General features: G+C 43.7%; 2 protein-coding genes across 5 annotated transcripts in view; both read right to left on the bottom strand.

The window, feature by feature from the left end:
• Positions 1 to 14,838, bottom strand: part of LOC111869778 (protein O-linked-mannose beta-1,2-N-acetylglucosaminyltransferase 1) — a 420,171-nt gene that overhangs the window by 372,347 nt on the left and 32,986 nt on the right. The window lies entirely within an intron of this gene.
• On the bottom strand, positions 4,700 to 5,608 carry LOC111869760 (uncharacterized protein DDB_G0290685). Its single transcript, XM_023861508.1, has one exon. The coding sequence runs from the start codon at positions 5,606 to 5,608 to the stop codon at positions 4,700 to 4,702; it is 909 nt and encodes a 302-aa protein (XP_023717276.1).

Below are 14,838 nucleotides of genomic sequence, written 5' to 3'. Positions count from 1 at the left end.
AGAGGAGGAATGCATATAGGATATTGGTGGGAAAGCCGGAAGGAAGGAGATTACTGGGAAGACCAAGACGTAGATGGGTGGACAATATTAAAATGGATCTTAGAGAGATTGAATGGGATGGAATGAATTGGACTGATCCGACTCAGGACAGGGAACAGCGGGGGGCTCTTGTGAACACGGTTATGAACCTTCGGGTTCCATGAAATGCTGGATAGTTCTTGAGTAGCTGCAGAATTAGCGGCTCCTCCAGAAGGGCTCAGCTCCATGAGTGAGTGATACCCACTGCCTTATAATTGTTTGATACAACCTCAAGAGTTCGAAAAGTTTCCACGCTTGTATTAACATCAAAACTATTAATGCATGTAGGATCCGACATCCCCACAGGCTGGTTATGAAGAGTTCTACCTTCCGGGATATTAAGCGGTGAAGTCAGCTGAAAGTAAACAGACGTTTCGGAGAAACATATCGCCTCCAACTTTAGGGCTGAAGAATGCATACTGTTCCCTAACATGATTAGTATTTTAGGTGTAAATGTAACTGTATTATCAAACGTCTTTAGTTACTGTGGTTATGTATTTGTATTAAGTTTGTTTTTAATAATTTGCCAGTGACATTTCAGTGCGCTTTATGCTTGAAAGAAATAACTCTCTCCTCCAGCACATTAATAACGACATGGATCAATCGGAGTTTAAAATGCGCGTCTTTCTTATATTTCCGAAATGTATATTAATATATACAGTCAGGAAATCTTGTGTAGTTGCTTGCTTTTAGAGCGCACAGAGCAAAGGCAGGAGGTGCAGTCTGATTTTTCAATGAAGTGTCCGCCCTAGAACCCACAGCTTCAAGCTTTCAGCCGACGATCGATAGTCCCTGTGCATGCCCGCCCAAGTTATGGTAGCACAAGCTCATTGTCAAGCAAGCAATTTAGACTGTCCACAAAACCTGTTGTCCGCGACATGAATTTACTGCCTTTCATATTCTGCCCGGCCTGGCGGTTTAACCTGCTTTCCAGGCGAATGGGTACCACTCAGATGTTGACTTCAGGGGTTAATAATTCTGCGAGACTATTATTGCTAACATTATTATTATTATTATTATTAACTTCTATGCGTGTATATACGTGTATTGCCTTTTCTCGCCACAGAATGGCATAACCATTGGAATATACTTATACTTATTTTATTTTTCTCGCCTGTTAACGCTAACTTTAATTTTTCTTGGAATTATTATTAATTTATTGTCATTATACAGATTGTCATATTTTGTATTTTGTTTTTTAATTAGTTTTGTGTATTTCTATGTACGCGTGCTAGCATTGTAATTGGCCTCTATACTATTAAGTCTGCACTTAGGGCCGCGCCATAGCTCAAGCGGTTAGTCGCTGGCTTCCCACCGCGGCGGCCTGCATTCGATCTCGGGTCTGATCAAGTGGGATTTGTGGTGGACAAAGTGGCGCTGGGGCAGGCTTGCTCCTAGTACTTCGGTTTCCTTGCCAATCTTCATTCCAGCAATTGCTCCTCAATCACCCTCTCCTATCATCTGGGGCTGGTATAATAGGCCAGATGTGGCCGCATTACAAGGGACTTAGTCCACCTCACTAGCAATAAAGAAAAAGTTTGCACGTAAACAAATATTAAATTATTATTCAATTGCTATAAACTGCCTTGTTTTGTAATTTTGTTTGGTTTGTTTCTTTTTCTTTACTTGTGCTCATTTTGTAACTGGCATTCTGGCTGTTGGGTTAGCATATAAATAAATAAGAATTCAATAATAATTATTATTATTTCTATTTTTATAAGCGTAATTTATGAAAGAAATGCTACCAACTGAATGGTGCATAAGAGACCTGCATTCCACAGTCTTGTTCGACGAATATTTTGCATAGCACACGTGGCAGTCCTGAAACCTTAAACATGTAAACTCACTGGAACAGCCCACTCAAGAAAATTCATGCCGGTTTTGGAACCCGCAGATTCACTACAGCCCACCACTGGATCCCATTCTGAGTTAGTGGAATCGAGTTCGCGTCTTGACACTGTATACTTAACGTCCAATTTAATATTTGATACACTCTAGGTCTCCAATGCAGCCTCTTTCCTTGAGACTTTTCAAATACGTTTCTTTGGCATATTTCTCATTTCTCCAAATAGTGCTACTTGTTTCGCTCATATCTTAATATATTATCCTAATTGATAATCTATATATAAAGAGATCCCGAGATTACTTCTAAACATACAGCAATGTCACCGCTTTCAGAAGCGCCAACTCATACGTTTAAAGACCGCGCGTATACTAAATAATACATTCGTTTCGTACCTCACAGGAAGCATTACGTCTCCGCCACAAAGCCCAAATGGTTAAGGCTGTTTAGGGGGGAAAAACTCGTTGTTTAATGTGAGAATCATACGAAACACATATATACATTGTGCTCAGAATGCAGAGTTTTGGGGTAATAACGCGGCTGGTACATATAAAATTACTGGGCTTCAAAGGATTAAGGCATATACGTAGATTACAGACGGGGGGCTCGCAAACTAAGGCCCGCAAGACTTTCTTATCCTACCCAAGGAGCTTGCTTACTTACTCATGGAGCTGAGCCCTTCTGGAGGAGCTGTCAATTCTGCAGCTACTCAAGAATTTCCCAGCATTTTATGGAACCTGAAGGTTCATCACCGTGTTCACAAGAGCCCTCCACTGGTCCCTATCCTGAGCCAGATCTATCCAATCCATACCATCCCATCCTATCTCTCTAAGATCCATTTTAATATTGTTCACCCATCTACGCCTTGGTCTTCCCTGTGGTCTCTTTCCTTCTGGCTCTCCCACCAATATCCTATACGCATTCCTCGTCTCCCCCATTCGTGCTACAAGGAGCTACTGCAAATATTTACAGTTCTAGGTTAATGTGCTTAAGATATGCGTTTGGCTTCAGGTAATTATGAAACATCTGAAGCCTGTGGCTAGGCTCTGTGTCTAGTGAGGTCCAGTTAACACAAATGTTGGCACTAGGTTCGATTTCACTAAGGAAAGTCGGGATTAGATACAAGTGTACAGAACAGCAATTCAGCGCTCCATATTCCAGAGCAGGTAACTTATGAACGAACAATGGGAAGCAGCTTGGGCGCTTCCTCACTGTTCCAAAAGACTTCTACAAATATCTCTAACTTCATTATAAAACAAAGGTCTTAAACCATAAAGAAACAGATTAAAAACCAGATTTCACCGAATGTTAATTATTGTTTCGTCACCATTAAAAAGTAAAAAAGTAAAGCTATCTCTGTAACAGGCAGTGAAGGCCCATAGGGTTGTGAGACGTTGAGGGCCCCACACTATCTAGACAATCGTCTCAAAGATGGCGGTAAGGTTGTCAGCCTTACGCGACGGCCGCGCTTTACTCCCCAAGAAAATTATTTAATTAATTCCTGGTACTCATTTCTGTTAGAGGCTGAGTCGACCCCAGTGCCATAGTGCGGCCGGAAGGACTAGGTCAACTGAACAAATCCAATGACCTCATCGGGACTCGAACCCGCGACCTTCCGGCTTGTAGATTTGGATTCTGCAGATTATTCTGCCTCATACTCCACAACTGTCAATCATTTCAGTCAGTTCCTTCCAAATCCCTTCCTTCAATAAGACTGTAAATTTCTTACAAGCAAAGAGACAAATATGAAGGAGGGAAGTGAGCATTTATAAAGTAATTCTATAGCTTCCTAGATCTGTATTTTATTTCTTTTCTACGGCTCCTCCTTTCTCTCATTATACTTTTGGTTTGACGTCTGGTTAACGATTTAATTATTTCAGCCACCCATGATCCCCTATTCTTTCTACATGTCTGTACTACTACAACGTTTTGTACTTCACCCTCTGCATTGCTTAGTTTCAAGTACACTTTCCCCTGTCCTCTCAATAATCGTTAGCAATTCTTCCAAAATTTAATTTCTGGTAGTTTAAATTGAGCTCTCTTTATATGGCCCATTACTCGACCCATAAATTTGTTTTACTGCACAGTCGGTGTAGAGATAAATGCAGCTGGTCGCTGGATTAAGTGTCAGCGATAGCATCACACCTAACGAACAGAGCAATCCAAATTATAGTGCAAGAGACTTGCTCGACAGGACCTAATCACATTTAATTCCACTACAATTTTCATGAAGCAAAGTTCTTCTTGAGAAGCTGGTAACAGCGCTGCTCTTCACAACAAGAAACAAGTGGCTCTATTCTGGGACAGCTAAATCCAGTCCGCATGCTCGCACCCAATTTCTTAATAACAGCGTTATTATCATTCCCCTACCTAACCTAAGCGCTCACTGATTACTATCGCAAGGGCGGGTCTAAAGTGACTTGTGATAATCGTTGCTACAGTAGCATCAGCTTAGTGTTGATTGCTATGGCTTCAGACAAGACGTGTTGCTTCTAGTTCATTCATCAATGGCTCTACAGCCCTTTGTTGGGCCCTGGCCTCTGCTTCAGTTTCGTAATATTTTATATACAGACGGAAGGACTCACTGGACGGGTGATCAGCCCGTCGCAAGGCCGCTACCTACACACAGAACAATACGAACAGAATAAACGCACACACAGACATCCATGTTTCGAGTGGGTTATTGTAGTACAAAATACGTCACGAGACATTTCACTATCCTTTTTAATCGGAGTTGGCGACTTTTTAAAAATGTACTCAAATTATAAGCAATATTTATCATGTTTTGACAGTCTTATTTTCACTACAATTCCAGCTATCAGCTGCTCTCTTGGTCTTCATTACTTTCATAGCTGCTCTCTTGGTCTTCATTACTTTCATAGCTGCTCTCTTGGTCTTCATTACTTTCATAGCTGCTCTCTTGGTCTTCATTACTTTCATAGCTGCTCTTTCATAGCTGCTCTCTTGGTCTTCATTACTTTCATAGCTGCTCTCTTGGTCCTCATTACTTTCATGGCTACTCTCCTGGTATTCATTACTCTCATAGCTGCTCTCTTGGCCTTCATTACTTTCATAGCCGCTCTCTTGGGCTTCATTATTTTCATAGCTGCTCTCTTGGTCCTCATTACTTTCATAGCTGCTCTCCTGGTCTTCATTACTTTCATAGCTGCTCTCTTGGTCTTCATTACTTTCATAGCTGCTCTCTTGGTCTTCATTACTTTCATAGCTGCTCTCTTGGTCTTCATTACTTTCATAGCTGCTCTCTTGGTCTTCATTACTTTCATAGCTGCTCTCTTGGTCTTCATTACTTTCATAGCTGCTCTCTTGGTCTTCATTACTTTCATAGCTGCTCTCTTGGTCTTCATTACTTTCATAGCTGCTCTCTTGGTCTTCATTACTTTCATAGCTGCTCTCTTGGTCTTCATTACTTTCATAGCTGCTCTCTTGGTCTTCATTACTTTCATAGCTGCTCTCTTGGTCTTCATTACTTTCATAGCTGCTCTCTTGGTCTTCATTACTTTCATAGCTGCTCTCTTGGTCTTCATTACTTTCATAGCTGCTCTCTTGGTCTTCATTACTTTCATAGCTGCTCTCTTGGTCTTCATTACTTTCATAGCTGCTCTCCTGGTCTTCATTACTTTCATAGCTGCTCTCTTGGTCTTCATTACGTTCATAGCTGCTCTTCATTACTATCAAAGTTATTTCCCTTAATTCGAACTGATTATACAAGAGCGCGGGATATGAGGCTTCTCTGTAGATCAGTCGCTTTCATGTCACTTCAAAATCAACATTTTGGAAACAGCAGGTCTCCGAAACTCGTTCCCGAGATAACAGTTTTCTCTAAAACCGCCTCTATGCTGGATATTCTAGGGACATAAACTGAGGGGGTTTGAGAACAGGGTGCTGAGGAGACTATTTGGACCGAAGAGGGATTAAGTGACAGGAGGTTGGAAAAAACTGCATAATGAGAAGTGATTTGTAACTTGTACTCTTAGCAAAGTATAATTAGAACGATCAAGTCAAGGTGGATGAGATGGGCAGGGCATGTAGATCGAATGGGAGAGAAGAGGACTGCATATAGGACGTTGGTGACCAGATGTGGCCTCAGTACATGGGACTTAGTCCCACCTCACTAGCAATAAAAAAATAATAATAGGATATTGGTGGGAAAGCCAGAAGGAAACACACCACTAGGAAGACGAAAACATAGGCGGGTGGACAATATTAAAATAGATCTTAGAAAGATACGAAGGGATGGTATGGATTTGATTGATCTCGCTCAGGATATGGAGCAGTGGAGGACTCTTCTGGACACGGTAACGAACCTTCGGGTTTCATAAAATGCTGGGAAGTTCCTGAGTAGCTGCAGAATTGGTAGGTTCTAAAGAAGGGCTAAGCTCCATGAGTGAGTGATACTGGGTATTCAGGTTCGATTCCTAACCTTGGCATGTCTATTTCTGAACTTCGTTTTCTCTCCTGTCCTGCAGAAGTAGAAGAAGATACTGAAGTTAGAAACCTAACATCTGGATGCAACTCGACAAACAGAAACATGGATGTATGAGGACGCAGAATGAGTTCCGAAACAGGAACCCTTAATCTGCTGCTCCCAGACAGCACAACCTCCACAGAGATTCAGAGTCTTAGTACAAGAACTCATCCACGGAGTGCAGCCTATTTCGTTCTACGGGATTATCTTAATTTCTTTATTGTCCTCTTTCGCACACATGCAAAGCGTAACTTTCAACACATACACAAGTAAAATACACCGCATACATTGCAGGTTTGCCATCTGGAACTTCTCATAATGCAGTCTACACATAAATACAAACACTGCTGCAAGAAGGCGTGGCTGAGGGCCAGAGTGGGCTACATGCTACGCATGACGTCACCATCACATATGTTCACCATCATTTGCTTCTCCCATTTCCGCTTTTTTTATATGCGTTTCGTTCAAATGGATGTAAAACCGCTTATAGAATTTACTTCGCCCGTCTGCTTTATGCCTTTATATCTCGCAATTTCATCCATTAAACCTTTAAAGATTGAATTTATTCTAATAAATATATGGAAATTCAGTCCGTACCTCACAGGAAACACATTACGTCTCCGCTACAAAGCCCAACCGGTTAATGCTGTTTAGGGAAACAGTCGCTGTTTATTGTGAGAACCATACGGAACACATAAGCACACTTTGTGGGTAGATTGCAGTTTTCATGTGTTAAAGTAGTAGCTGCACACAGAACCAGAGCCGGCATAGCTCAGTCAGATCGCCACTGGCTACGAGCTGGACGACGAGGGTTCGATTCTCGGCAGAGTCAAGATATTCATCTCCTCTCCACAGCGTCCAGACCGCCTATGGGGCCCACCCAGCCTGCTATCCAGTGGGTACCAGGGGCTCTTTCCCTGTGGCTAAAGCGGCTGAAACGTGATGTTGACCACTCACCTCTACGTAGTACCGAGGTCAAGAACTGTGGAGCTACACAGCCACTCCCCAACATGTCGTCATGGCGTGGAAATTAAGTAATTGAGGATATGGATAACGGTAGTAGCTACTGAATCCCATAGCATGCTAAGGTGTCATGGTTCCAGCTAGTCTCAGCAGGAAATGAAAGGAAGTTATCAGATGATATTGAGACCCCTTCCTGAGCCCGCTGTCGCCTTGAAATAAGCTCTAGTTAGTTATTGGAGAGGGTGGGTTTCCCCATGCACTTAGACCAGTATTGGTCCATTGTGCTTCCCTCTATGATATTCTACCAGCCTCTATATCCTACTGATATTGGTGAGTACCATCAGTCCCGACCGAGCCAGAGAGTTCGGCCTCCACTAGCTTGGCGGTATCTATAATGCTTCCCCCATTTATCAGAGGTGTTAGAGACTACTTGTTGGGCGGGAAACGTCCTTAAATTTGGCTGTGACCTCCTTTAGAGATACGAGGTTCTTTTACGTGCCGTAAAGCTACGACACGGGACCCACGGCTTAAAGTCCCTCCCGGAGGACTTGTTCCCTGAATTTTTCCGCCGGGTTTGAACCCGCGTACCACGAGTCATGAGGTGGGAACGTTACCTCTAGACTAAGGAGGCCGCTTAAATAAGCTGTAAGTATTAGCCTGAAGTCTCCGTCCACTGTAGACGTCAGTCCACATGTAAACACTGACAGAGCGGCACACAGGCTGTGCCAATTGTGTTCTGCACATGACGGCCTGACAAATCGGTCTGAGTGAACATGTCATCGTCATAATTCAATTCAATTATTTATTTATTTCGGTTGCTTACTCAACAGTCCAAAGGCCAATTAGGAAGCAAGCACGAATAAAAACACACACACAAAAACAAAACAAGGCAACGTACATCATTTAGACAATGTTCGTTCATGATTGCTGCAATCGTACCAACCTTGATGTGATGAGAATATATAAATACACACACGTATGAATTAATCCTAAGCACAATTAATATTGTAATAATTAATTGTTAAGAAGTGTAATAATAATGAAGACTTAACTGTTTACCTTCTTCATCTGGTACTGGGAGGGAAAGAGGCATGAGGTTCTCGCAACGGTTACCATGACGAGTACTATGAGTATCATCTGCGAAGTGACGCTGTCAAGTTCCGTATAAGTTCGCCGATATTTCGAAGGAACATATTTCTTCCATGTTCAGAGCCGAAGCAACCAGCATGAAGAACGAAACCACTCTGCTTGCTTCCTTGATTTACTCTTAGACCCTGATGATAGAAGCAGTACAGTCCTTCGAAATGAGTCAGAATGCGTATCGAACTACATGGTGTCACTTCTCAGAAAACAGCGATGCCGATCAGCATGTCTGTCCCTCCACAAACCACACGCAGTGGATCTGGGTGGACAATGGTCTGCATTACTAACTATCGGGAAATTGTTCTCTAATCTGTGTATTTGGTTAACAGCACAGATAATCAAAAAATAATTTTAAAAAAGTACAGATCCTTAACTGCTACTTCATCTCGTTAAATGTACATTTTCAATTGGTAAAAGTTAAAGTGCCGGTCACGGTAGCCGAGCGGCCTAAGGCATGTACTGTCTTCGCTCGCTCGAAAGCTAGAATCGTGGGTTCAAATCCCACTCAGGGCATGGATGTTTGTGTGTGTTTTTCTGTCTTTGTGTACAGGTAGAGGCCTTGCGACGAGCTGATCACTCGCCCAAGGAGTCCTACCGAATGTGTAAGATCGAGAAAAACCGAAGTGAACAGAGAAGTTCATGGAGGTAGGCCTAGGCCCACTGGGGCTGTTGTGCCAAGGAGAAAAAAAAAGTTAAAGTTGTCCCTGTGCTTAACTAATTAAGCATTACGCCATGAAGACGTATGGGGGAATGGATGTATAGATCCAGATTTTCTTGACCTCGGCACTAGCTGGAGGTGAGTGTTCAGCTTCACGCCCCGGCCGCTTTATCCCCCAGGGAAAGGGCCTCACAGTACCCATTGGGCATGAGGTTGGGTGGACCTCAGAGCCGGTCTGGACTACGTAGAGAAGAGAAAATTCTTGTACCCACTGGGACTCGAACTCCGACTGATCTGCCGTCCAACCAGTAGCCAGTCTCTATACCGACTACGTTGTTTTAGAGAAAATTCCGAGAATACATGAAAATAATGATTTACATTTGCTAAACCAATTTATACATTTCTATGAAAATTTGACGAGAACGTATGTTATTTCAATTATTATTGTTGTTGTTTTATAACGGTGATGGTAATTTCCGGTCAAATTGCGAAGCTGAAAATTCCACGCATAAACAGACCGGCTCTGGGGCCCACACAGGCTTCCTATCCAATTGGTACCAGAGGTAGTGCGGCCGGGACGTGAAGCTGACCACTAACCGCCAACTAGTGTCGAGATCATATGCACACCCTCATACGTCTTCATGGCGTAGTGCACAGGAAGAACTTTACGTTAGTTGCTACAACTTGCAGCACTCATGCACTAAACTGCAGTCAACCGAGACAAAATATGTTTATGTTGCATCCATACGTTAAAGCACGAACTGTATCAAATATTTTAAGAATCGTGGGAAAATAACTCTAGTGAGAAGGGAGTTGGCCTTCGTGGTAATTCAGCATCACTCACGAACAGATAACAGCTCAAGTCAGGGCTGGCCCCGACCCAACGTTATGGATGCATCTGTTCGTTCAGATTAAAATCACGTAACGAACTCCACGGAGCAGAGGTGTTCTCGAGAAGCTAACGGTCTCTCGGATTAAGAAGGAAGTCCCCGCCTTTCATGGGTCCTTCTGGACCCAATAACAAAAAAACAAACTCCGCGGCTTGAGTCCTCAAGCGAACTATACCGACCGAGCGACCGCCGCTTGTCGGCTAAGTTATTGCCAACTTTTGCGGATAGATGGTGTCGCGTGGTCAGCGGAATCCACACGGCCGTTAATCTCGGTTTTCTAGACCGGAGCCGCTATTTCCTTGAAATAGGTCCTCAATGATCCTCACGAGGCTGAGTGGACCCCGTTTCAGACCCGCTACTTCTCAGAGAGAACCTGGTAACGCCGGGAATCGAACCCGGACCTCTGGATCTGTATCCAGGAACGCTGACCACTAGACCACAGGAAAATATTTCTTCGAACCTGAAATAGGTGCTGAAAAGCGTATTCAGAACGACGGACTGCACGTCTAAAAGTTATCGGGCTATATAAAGACCTGATATCATTTTCCTGTGTTAAATGCAGGCCATCTGAAAACACAATCCACGTTATATTCGAACCACTTCGCGCATCCGTGTGTTTACTCACGTGTATTTAATTAATACTCTCAACATACTGACCTTCTTACGCAGACCTCGCACAGGGACTGAGCTGTGGTATGCGAATACAAATAAATACTAGTTCATTTTAGCTTTCAGAGGAAACAATATTAAACCCCATCTATCTTCAGCGACGAAACTACAACAGGTTCTACCTCTCAAAGACCCATATCCAAGTCCCACTATGAAAACATGAAGCCGGGATAGCGCAGTCGGTATAGCGACAGGCTAAGGGTTGCACGGCTGGAGTTCGATTCATGGTAGAGGCAATGTTTTTTCTATTCTCTGTGTAGTCCAGACCGGTTTTGGGGCCCACTCACCTTCATATCCAATGGTTAACGGGAACTATTATCCCATGGCGAGAAGCTGACCACTCACCTCGAAAGTGTGCCGAGGTAAAAAAAAATATGGGTCCATACATCCACTCCACCACCTCTGTGGTGTAGTGGTCAGAGTTCCTGGCTATAGATCCAGAGGTCCCAGGTTCGGTTCCCGGCACTACAAGATTTTCTGAGAAGCAGTGGGTCTGGAACGGGGTCCACTCAGCCTCGTGAGGATAACTGAGGGCGCTATTTCAAGGAAACAGCGGCTACGGTCTATAATACCGAGATTAACGGCCGTGTGGAACCGTTGCGCTGATCATGCGACACCCTCTATTCACAAAAGTTGGCACTAACTTCGCCGACAAGCGGCGGTCGCTCGGCCGGCATAGTTCGCTTGCGGACTACAAGCCACGGAGTTTTTTTTACACGTCCACTCCTTCATACGCCCTCTTGGCGTAGTGTTTAATTAGTTAACCACAGAGACAATTTTACCTTAACGTTTACCTTCATAGAATAAAAATAAAGAAGAGGCATGTGGGTATTGAACTGTTCGAATTAAATTGTATATTATATAATCAATTAAAGGTGAACCTCAGAACATTTGTTGAGAACACATTGCGTGACTAGAGAACATGTAGAATAACTGGTGGACGCTCTCGCCCTCTTTTCATATGACGTCACATTTTTAACTCTAATCCTGCAGGACGAACATAGGGAGGAACATACTGAGGGTGTTCGAGAACAGGGTGTTGAGGAGAATATTTGGACCAAAGAAAGATGAAATCACAGGAGGTTGGAGAAAACTGCTTAATGAGGAGCTTCATAACTTGTACTCTTCTCAAAGTATAATTAGAGTGATCAAGTCGAGGATGATGTGGGCAGGTCATGTAGCACGAATGGGGGAGACGAGGAATGCGTATAGGATATTGGTGGGAAAGCCAGAAGGAAGGAGACCACAGGAAAGACCAAGGCATATGTGGGTGGACAATATTAGAATGGATCTTAGAGAGATAGGATGGGATGGTATGGATTGGATAGATCTGGCTCAGGATAGGCACCAGTGGAGGGCTCTTGTGAACACGGCGATGAACCTTCGGGTTCCATAAAATGCTGGGAAATTCTAGAGTAGCTGCAGAATTGGCGGCTCTTCAAGAAGGGCTCAGCTCCATGAGTAAGTAAGTAAGTAAGTAAGTAAGTAAGTAAGTAATCCTGCAGGACGATACAGAAACCAATTGCAAAACTTATGAATAGACAATCTCTCTCCTCGTAACTGCGCGTTCGTAGATCATACCCAGAGAGCTCTATTCTAATATTTGCGAGGAGTAACGTCCTATCGGCCGTGCAATGGCTCAGGCGGTTAGTCTCCGGCTTCCCACCGCTGCGGTCCGGGTTCGAGCCCAGGTCAGGTCAAGTGGTGGACAACGTGGCACTGGGGCAGGTTTTCTCCGAGTACTTCGGTTTCCCCTGCCAATTCTCATTTCACCAAATGCTCCACACTCATCTATCATCCGGAGCTGGTACAATAAGCCAGTACTGGCCGACGTACCGAGTGGACTGTCTCACCCCACCCCAAGAAACTTAAAAAAAAAAAACTAGGGTCCTATAAAAGTCTGTGTTTTTTGTGAAACGCTTAACACAAAAATACAATACGAATTTGAATGTTTATTCGCCCGTATGTTTGATAGTCCTCATGTTTTACCTGCCATGCCAGGTGAACAAAACAGAACAAAGACACTCATTTACCGGTATGAAGTTTAACATGTCTAGAACGATTACCTTTGTCATGCCCTGAATCTGTGAAACAACGGAGTGTCGTATCGATTATCTCCGTCAACAGGAGACTTCGATTGGGAGCACGGGCACCGGAGCGAGGGATCCAAACCCTGGGATTTTCGAAAAAAAAAAATAAATAAATAAATAAAAAAAGATAAAAATATACCAATATTAATACAGAAAATTAAAATTATTTTAAAGGGTAGCGTAATTGGTTGAAGCATTATGCTACAAGCTGGAAGGTCGCGAGTTCGAGTACCGATGAGGTGAATTTTTTTCAAATGACCTAATCCTTCCAGCCGCACTATGGCCCTGGGTTCGATTCAGCTTCTAACAGAAATGAGTACCATGAACTTTCCTGTGGGGGGGGGGTAAAGAGAGGCCAGAGCGCAAGGCTGACCTCACCTCCATCTGTGAGCCGACTGCGGGAGCCTCGACGTCTCACAACCCTATAGGCCTTCGCGGTCTTTTACAGAGATAGTTTTGCCTTTTCTATCTTCTGAATACTCTAGGACGACCAGTAAAGACAGTCTTCAAATGTTTAAACAAATTTCACATCCACGACATAACAGTAATCTAACTAGAACTGTATCTAATCTCCAACTGTAGCAAAGATATTAATAAATAGTTCACCAGCCTGTTTTTATTTATACAAATGGACACCTGATGACGATCATTAATCGATCGAAACATGTAATCTTTTCAGAAAAATACGTAACTAGTAATTACTGATGTGTTACTTATGAATGCTGTATGGATGGATTTCCAAAGCAATGGGTTCAACCTAAATTTCTGTGAAAATTTTCTGGTTTTCCCATGGAAAACTGGGTGCCTCATCTTGTGGAAAAGAAATCCTGGAGGCCCCATGGTTCCGATCAACGAGAGAAAGTCACAAAGAACGTCTATGAATCTTAAAATATACCTACACATTCTAAATGACTTCCCTTAACCCGTCATTGTACAATCAAAGCCATTAACCTCACAACAAAAGTGAAGATAAAAAGAAACACGAAGCTAAAGCAAGGCTTTCTTGAGGAGAGAGCAACTTTCATTGAGCACTGTAAGATTCACCCCTTCTAACGAGTTATCAGAATGGTGCTCTAGTGGTAAGGCGGCGGTCTGTCCGGCTGTCGCGGATCTCGGATGACCCACATTGTCAGAGCAGCGTATCTGATAATCTGCGTTATTTAACAGCTCGATACACGCTGCTAATAGATCGGACGTTGCTACGGGACTCGCCAACAACAGCGACCACTGACGGATTTCGCTGCTTTTGAGATTAATCTGAGTCTTCACACTTCAGGATCCTACAGCGACATTTCCAATAGCTTGGACATACAGCGTACAATGGCAGGATAAAGGTGAAGCTGTCCCTGCGCCATGAAGACGTACGGGGGAGTGGATGTATAGATCCACGTTTTCTTGACCTCGGTTCTAGTTGGAGGTGAGTAGGCAGTTTCATGCCCCAGCCGATTTACTCCCGGAGAGAGCCCCCGGCACCTATTAGATAGGAGTCTGCGTGGGCCCGAGAGCCGGTCTGGACGGCTTGGAGGAAATTCCTGACCCTACCGGAACTCGAACTCCGGCCCGTAGCCAGTCGTTATACCGACTGTGCTATCCTGGCTCCCGGCATGGGAGAATGGTTAGTGAAAATGAATTCGAAAGTGGCTGTGGACTAATTTAAAGAATTATCCCCACATTTGCCTGGAGAAGAAACGTTTTCTTCTTTCCGTTGTTATTATTAAATAAGGTAAAGCTATCCCTGCAACGGATCGTGGAGGCCCATAGGGCTGTGAGACGTCGAGGCTTCCACATTTTCTAGACAGTCGGCTTAGAGATGGAGGTGAGGTCAGCCTTACGCGCCGGCCGCCCGTCCTTAACCCACGGAAAATTTCCTGGTACTCATTTCTGTTAGAAGCTGAGTCGACCCCAGGGCCATACTGCGGCTGGAAGGATTAGGTCATTTGAAAAAATCCACCTCATCGGGACTCGAACCCGAGACCTTCCGGCTTATAGAACAGTGCTTCAACCAACTTATTATTTAT

The sequence above is a fragment of the Cryptotermes secundus genome, unplaced genomic scaffold, assembly GCF_002891405.2.
Source record: "Cryptotermes secundus unplaced genomic scaffold, Csec_1.0 scaffold93, whole genome shotgun sequence".
Taxonomy (NCBI): Eukaryota; Metazoa; Arthropoda; class Insecta; order Blattodea; family Kalotermitidae; genus Cryptotermes; species Cryptotermes secundus.
The sequence above is the reverse complement of the archived record's forward strand: the minus strand, read 5'-3'. Positions and strand labels throughout refer to the sequence as shown.

Excerpts from the sequence above, each read along its gene's own strand:
- LOC111869760 (XM_023861508.1), bottom strand. The coding sequence starts at position 5,608 with ATGAAGAGCAGCTATGAACGTAATGAAGACCAAGAGAGCAGCTATGAA.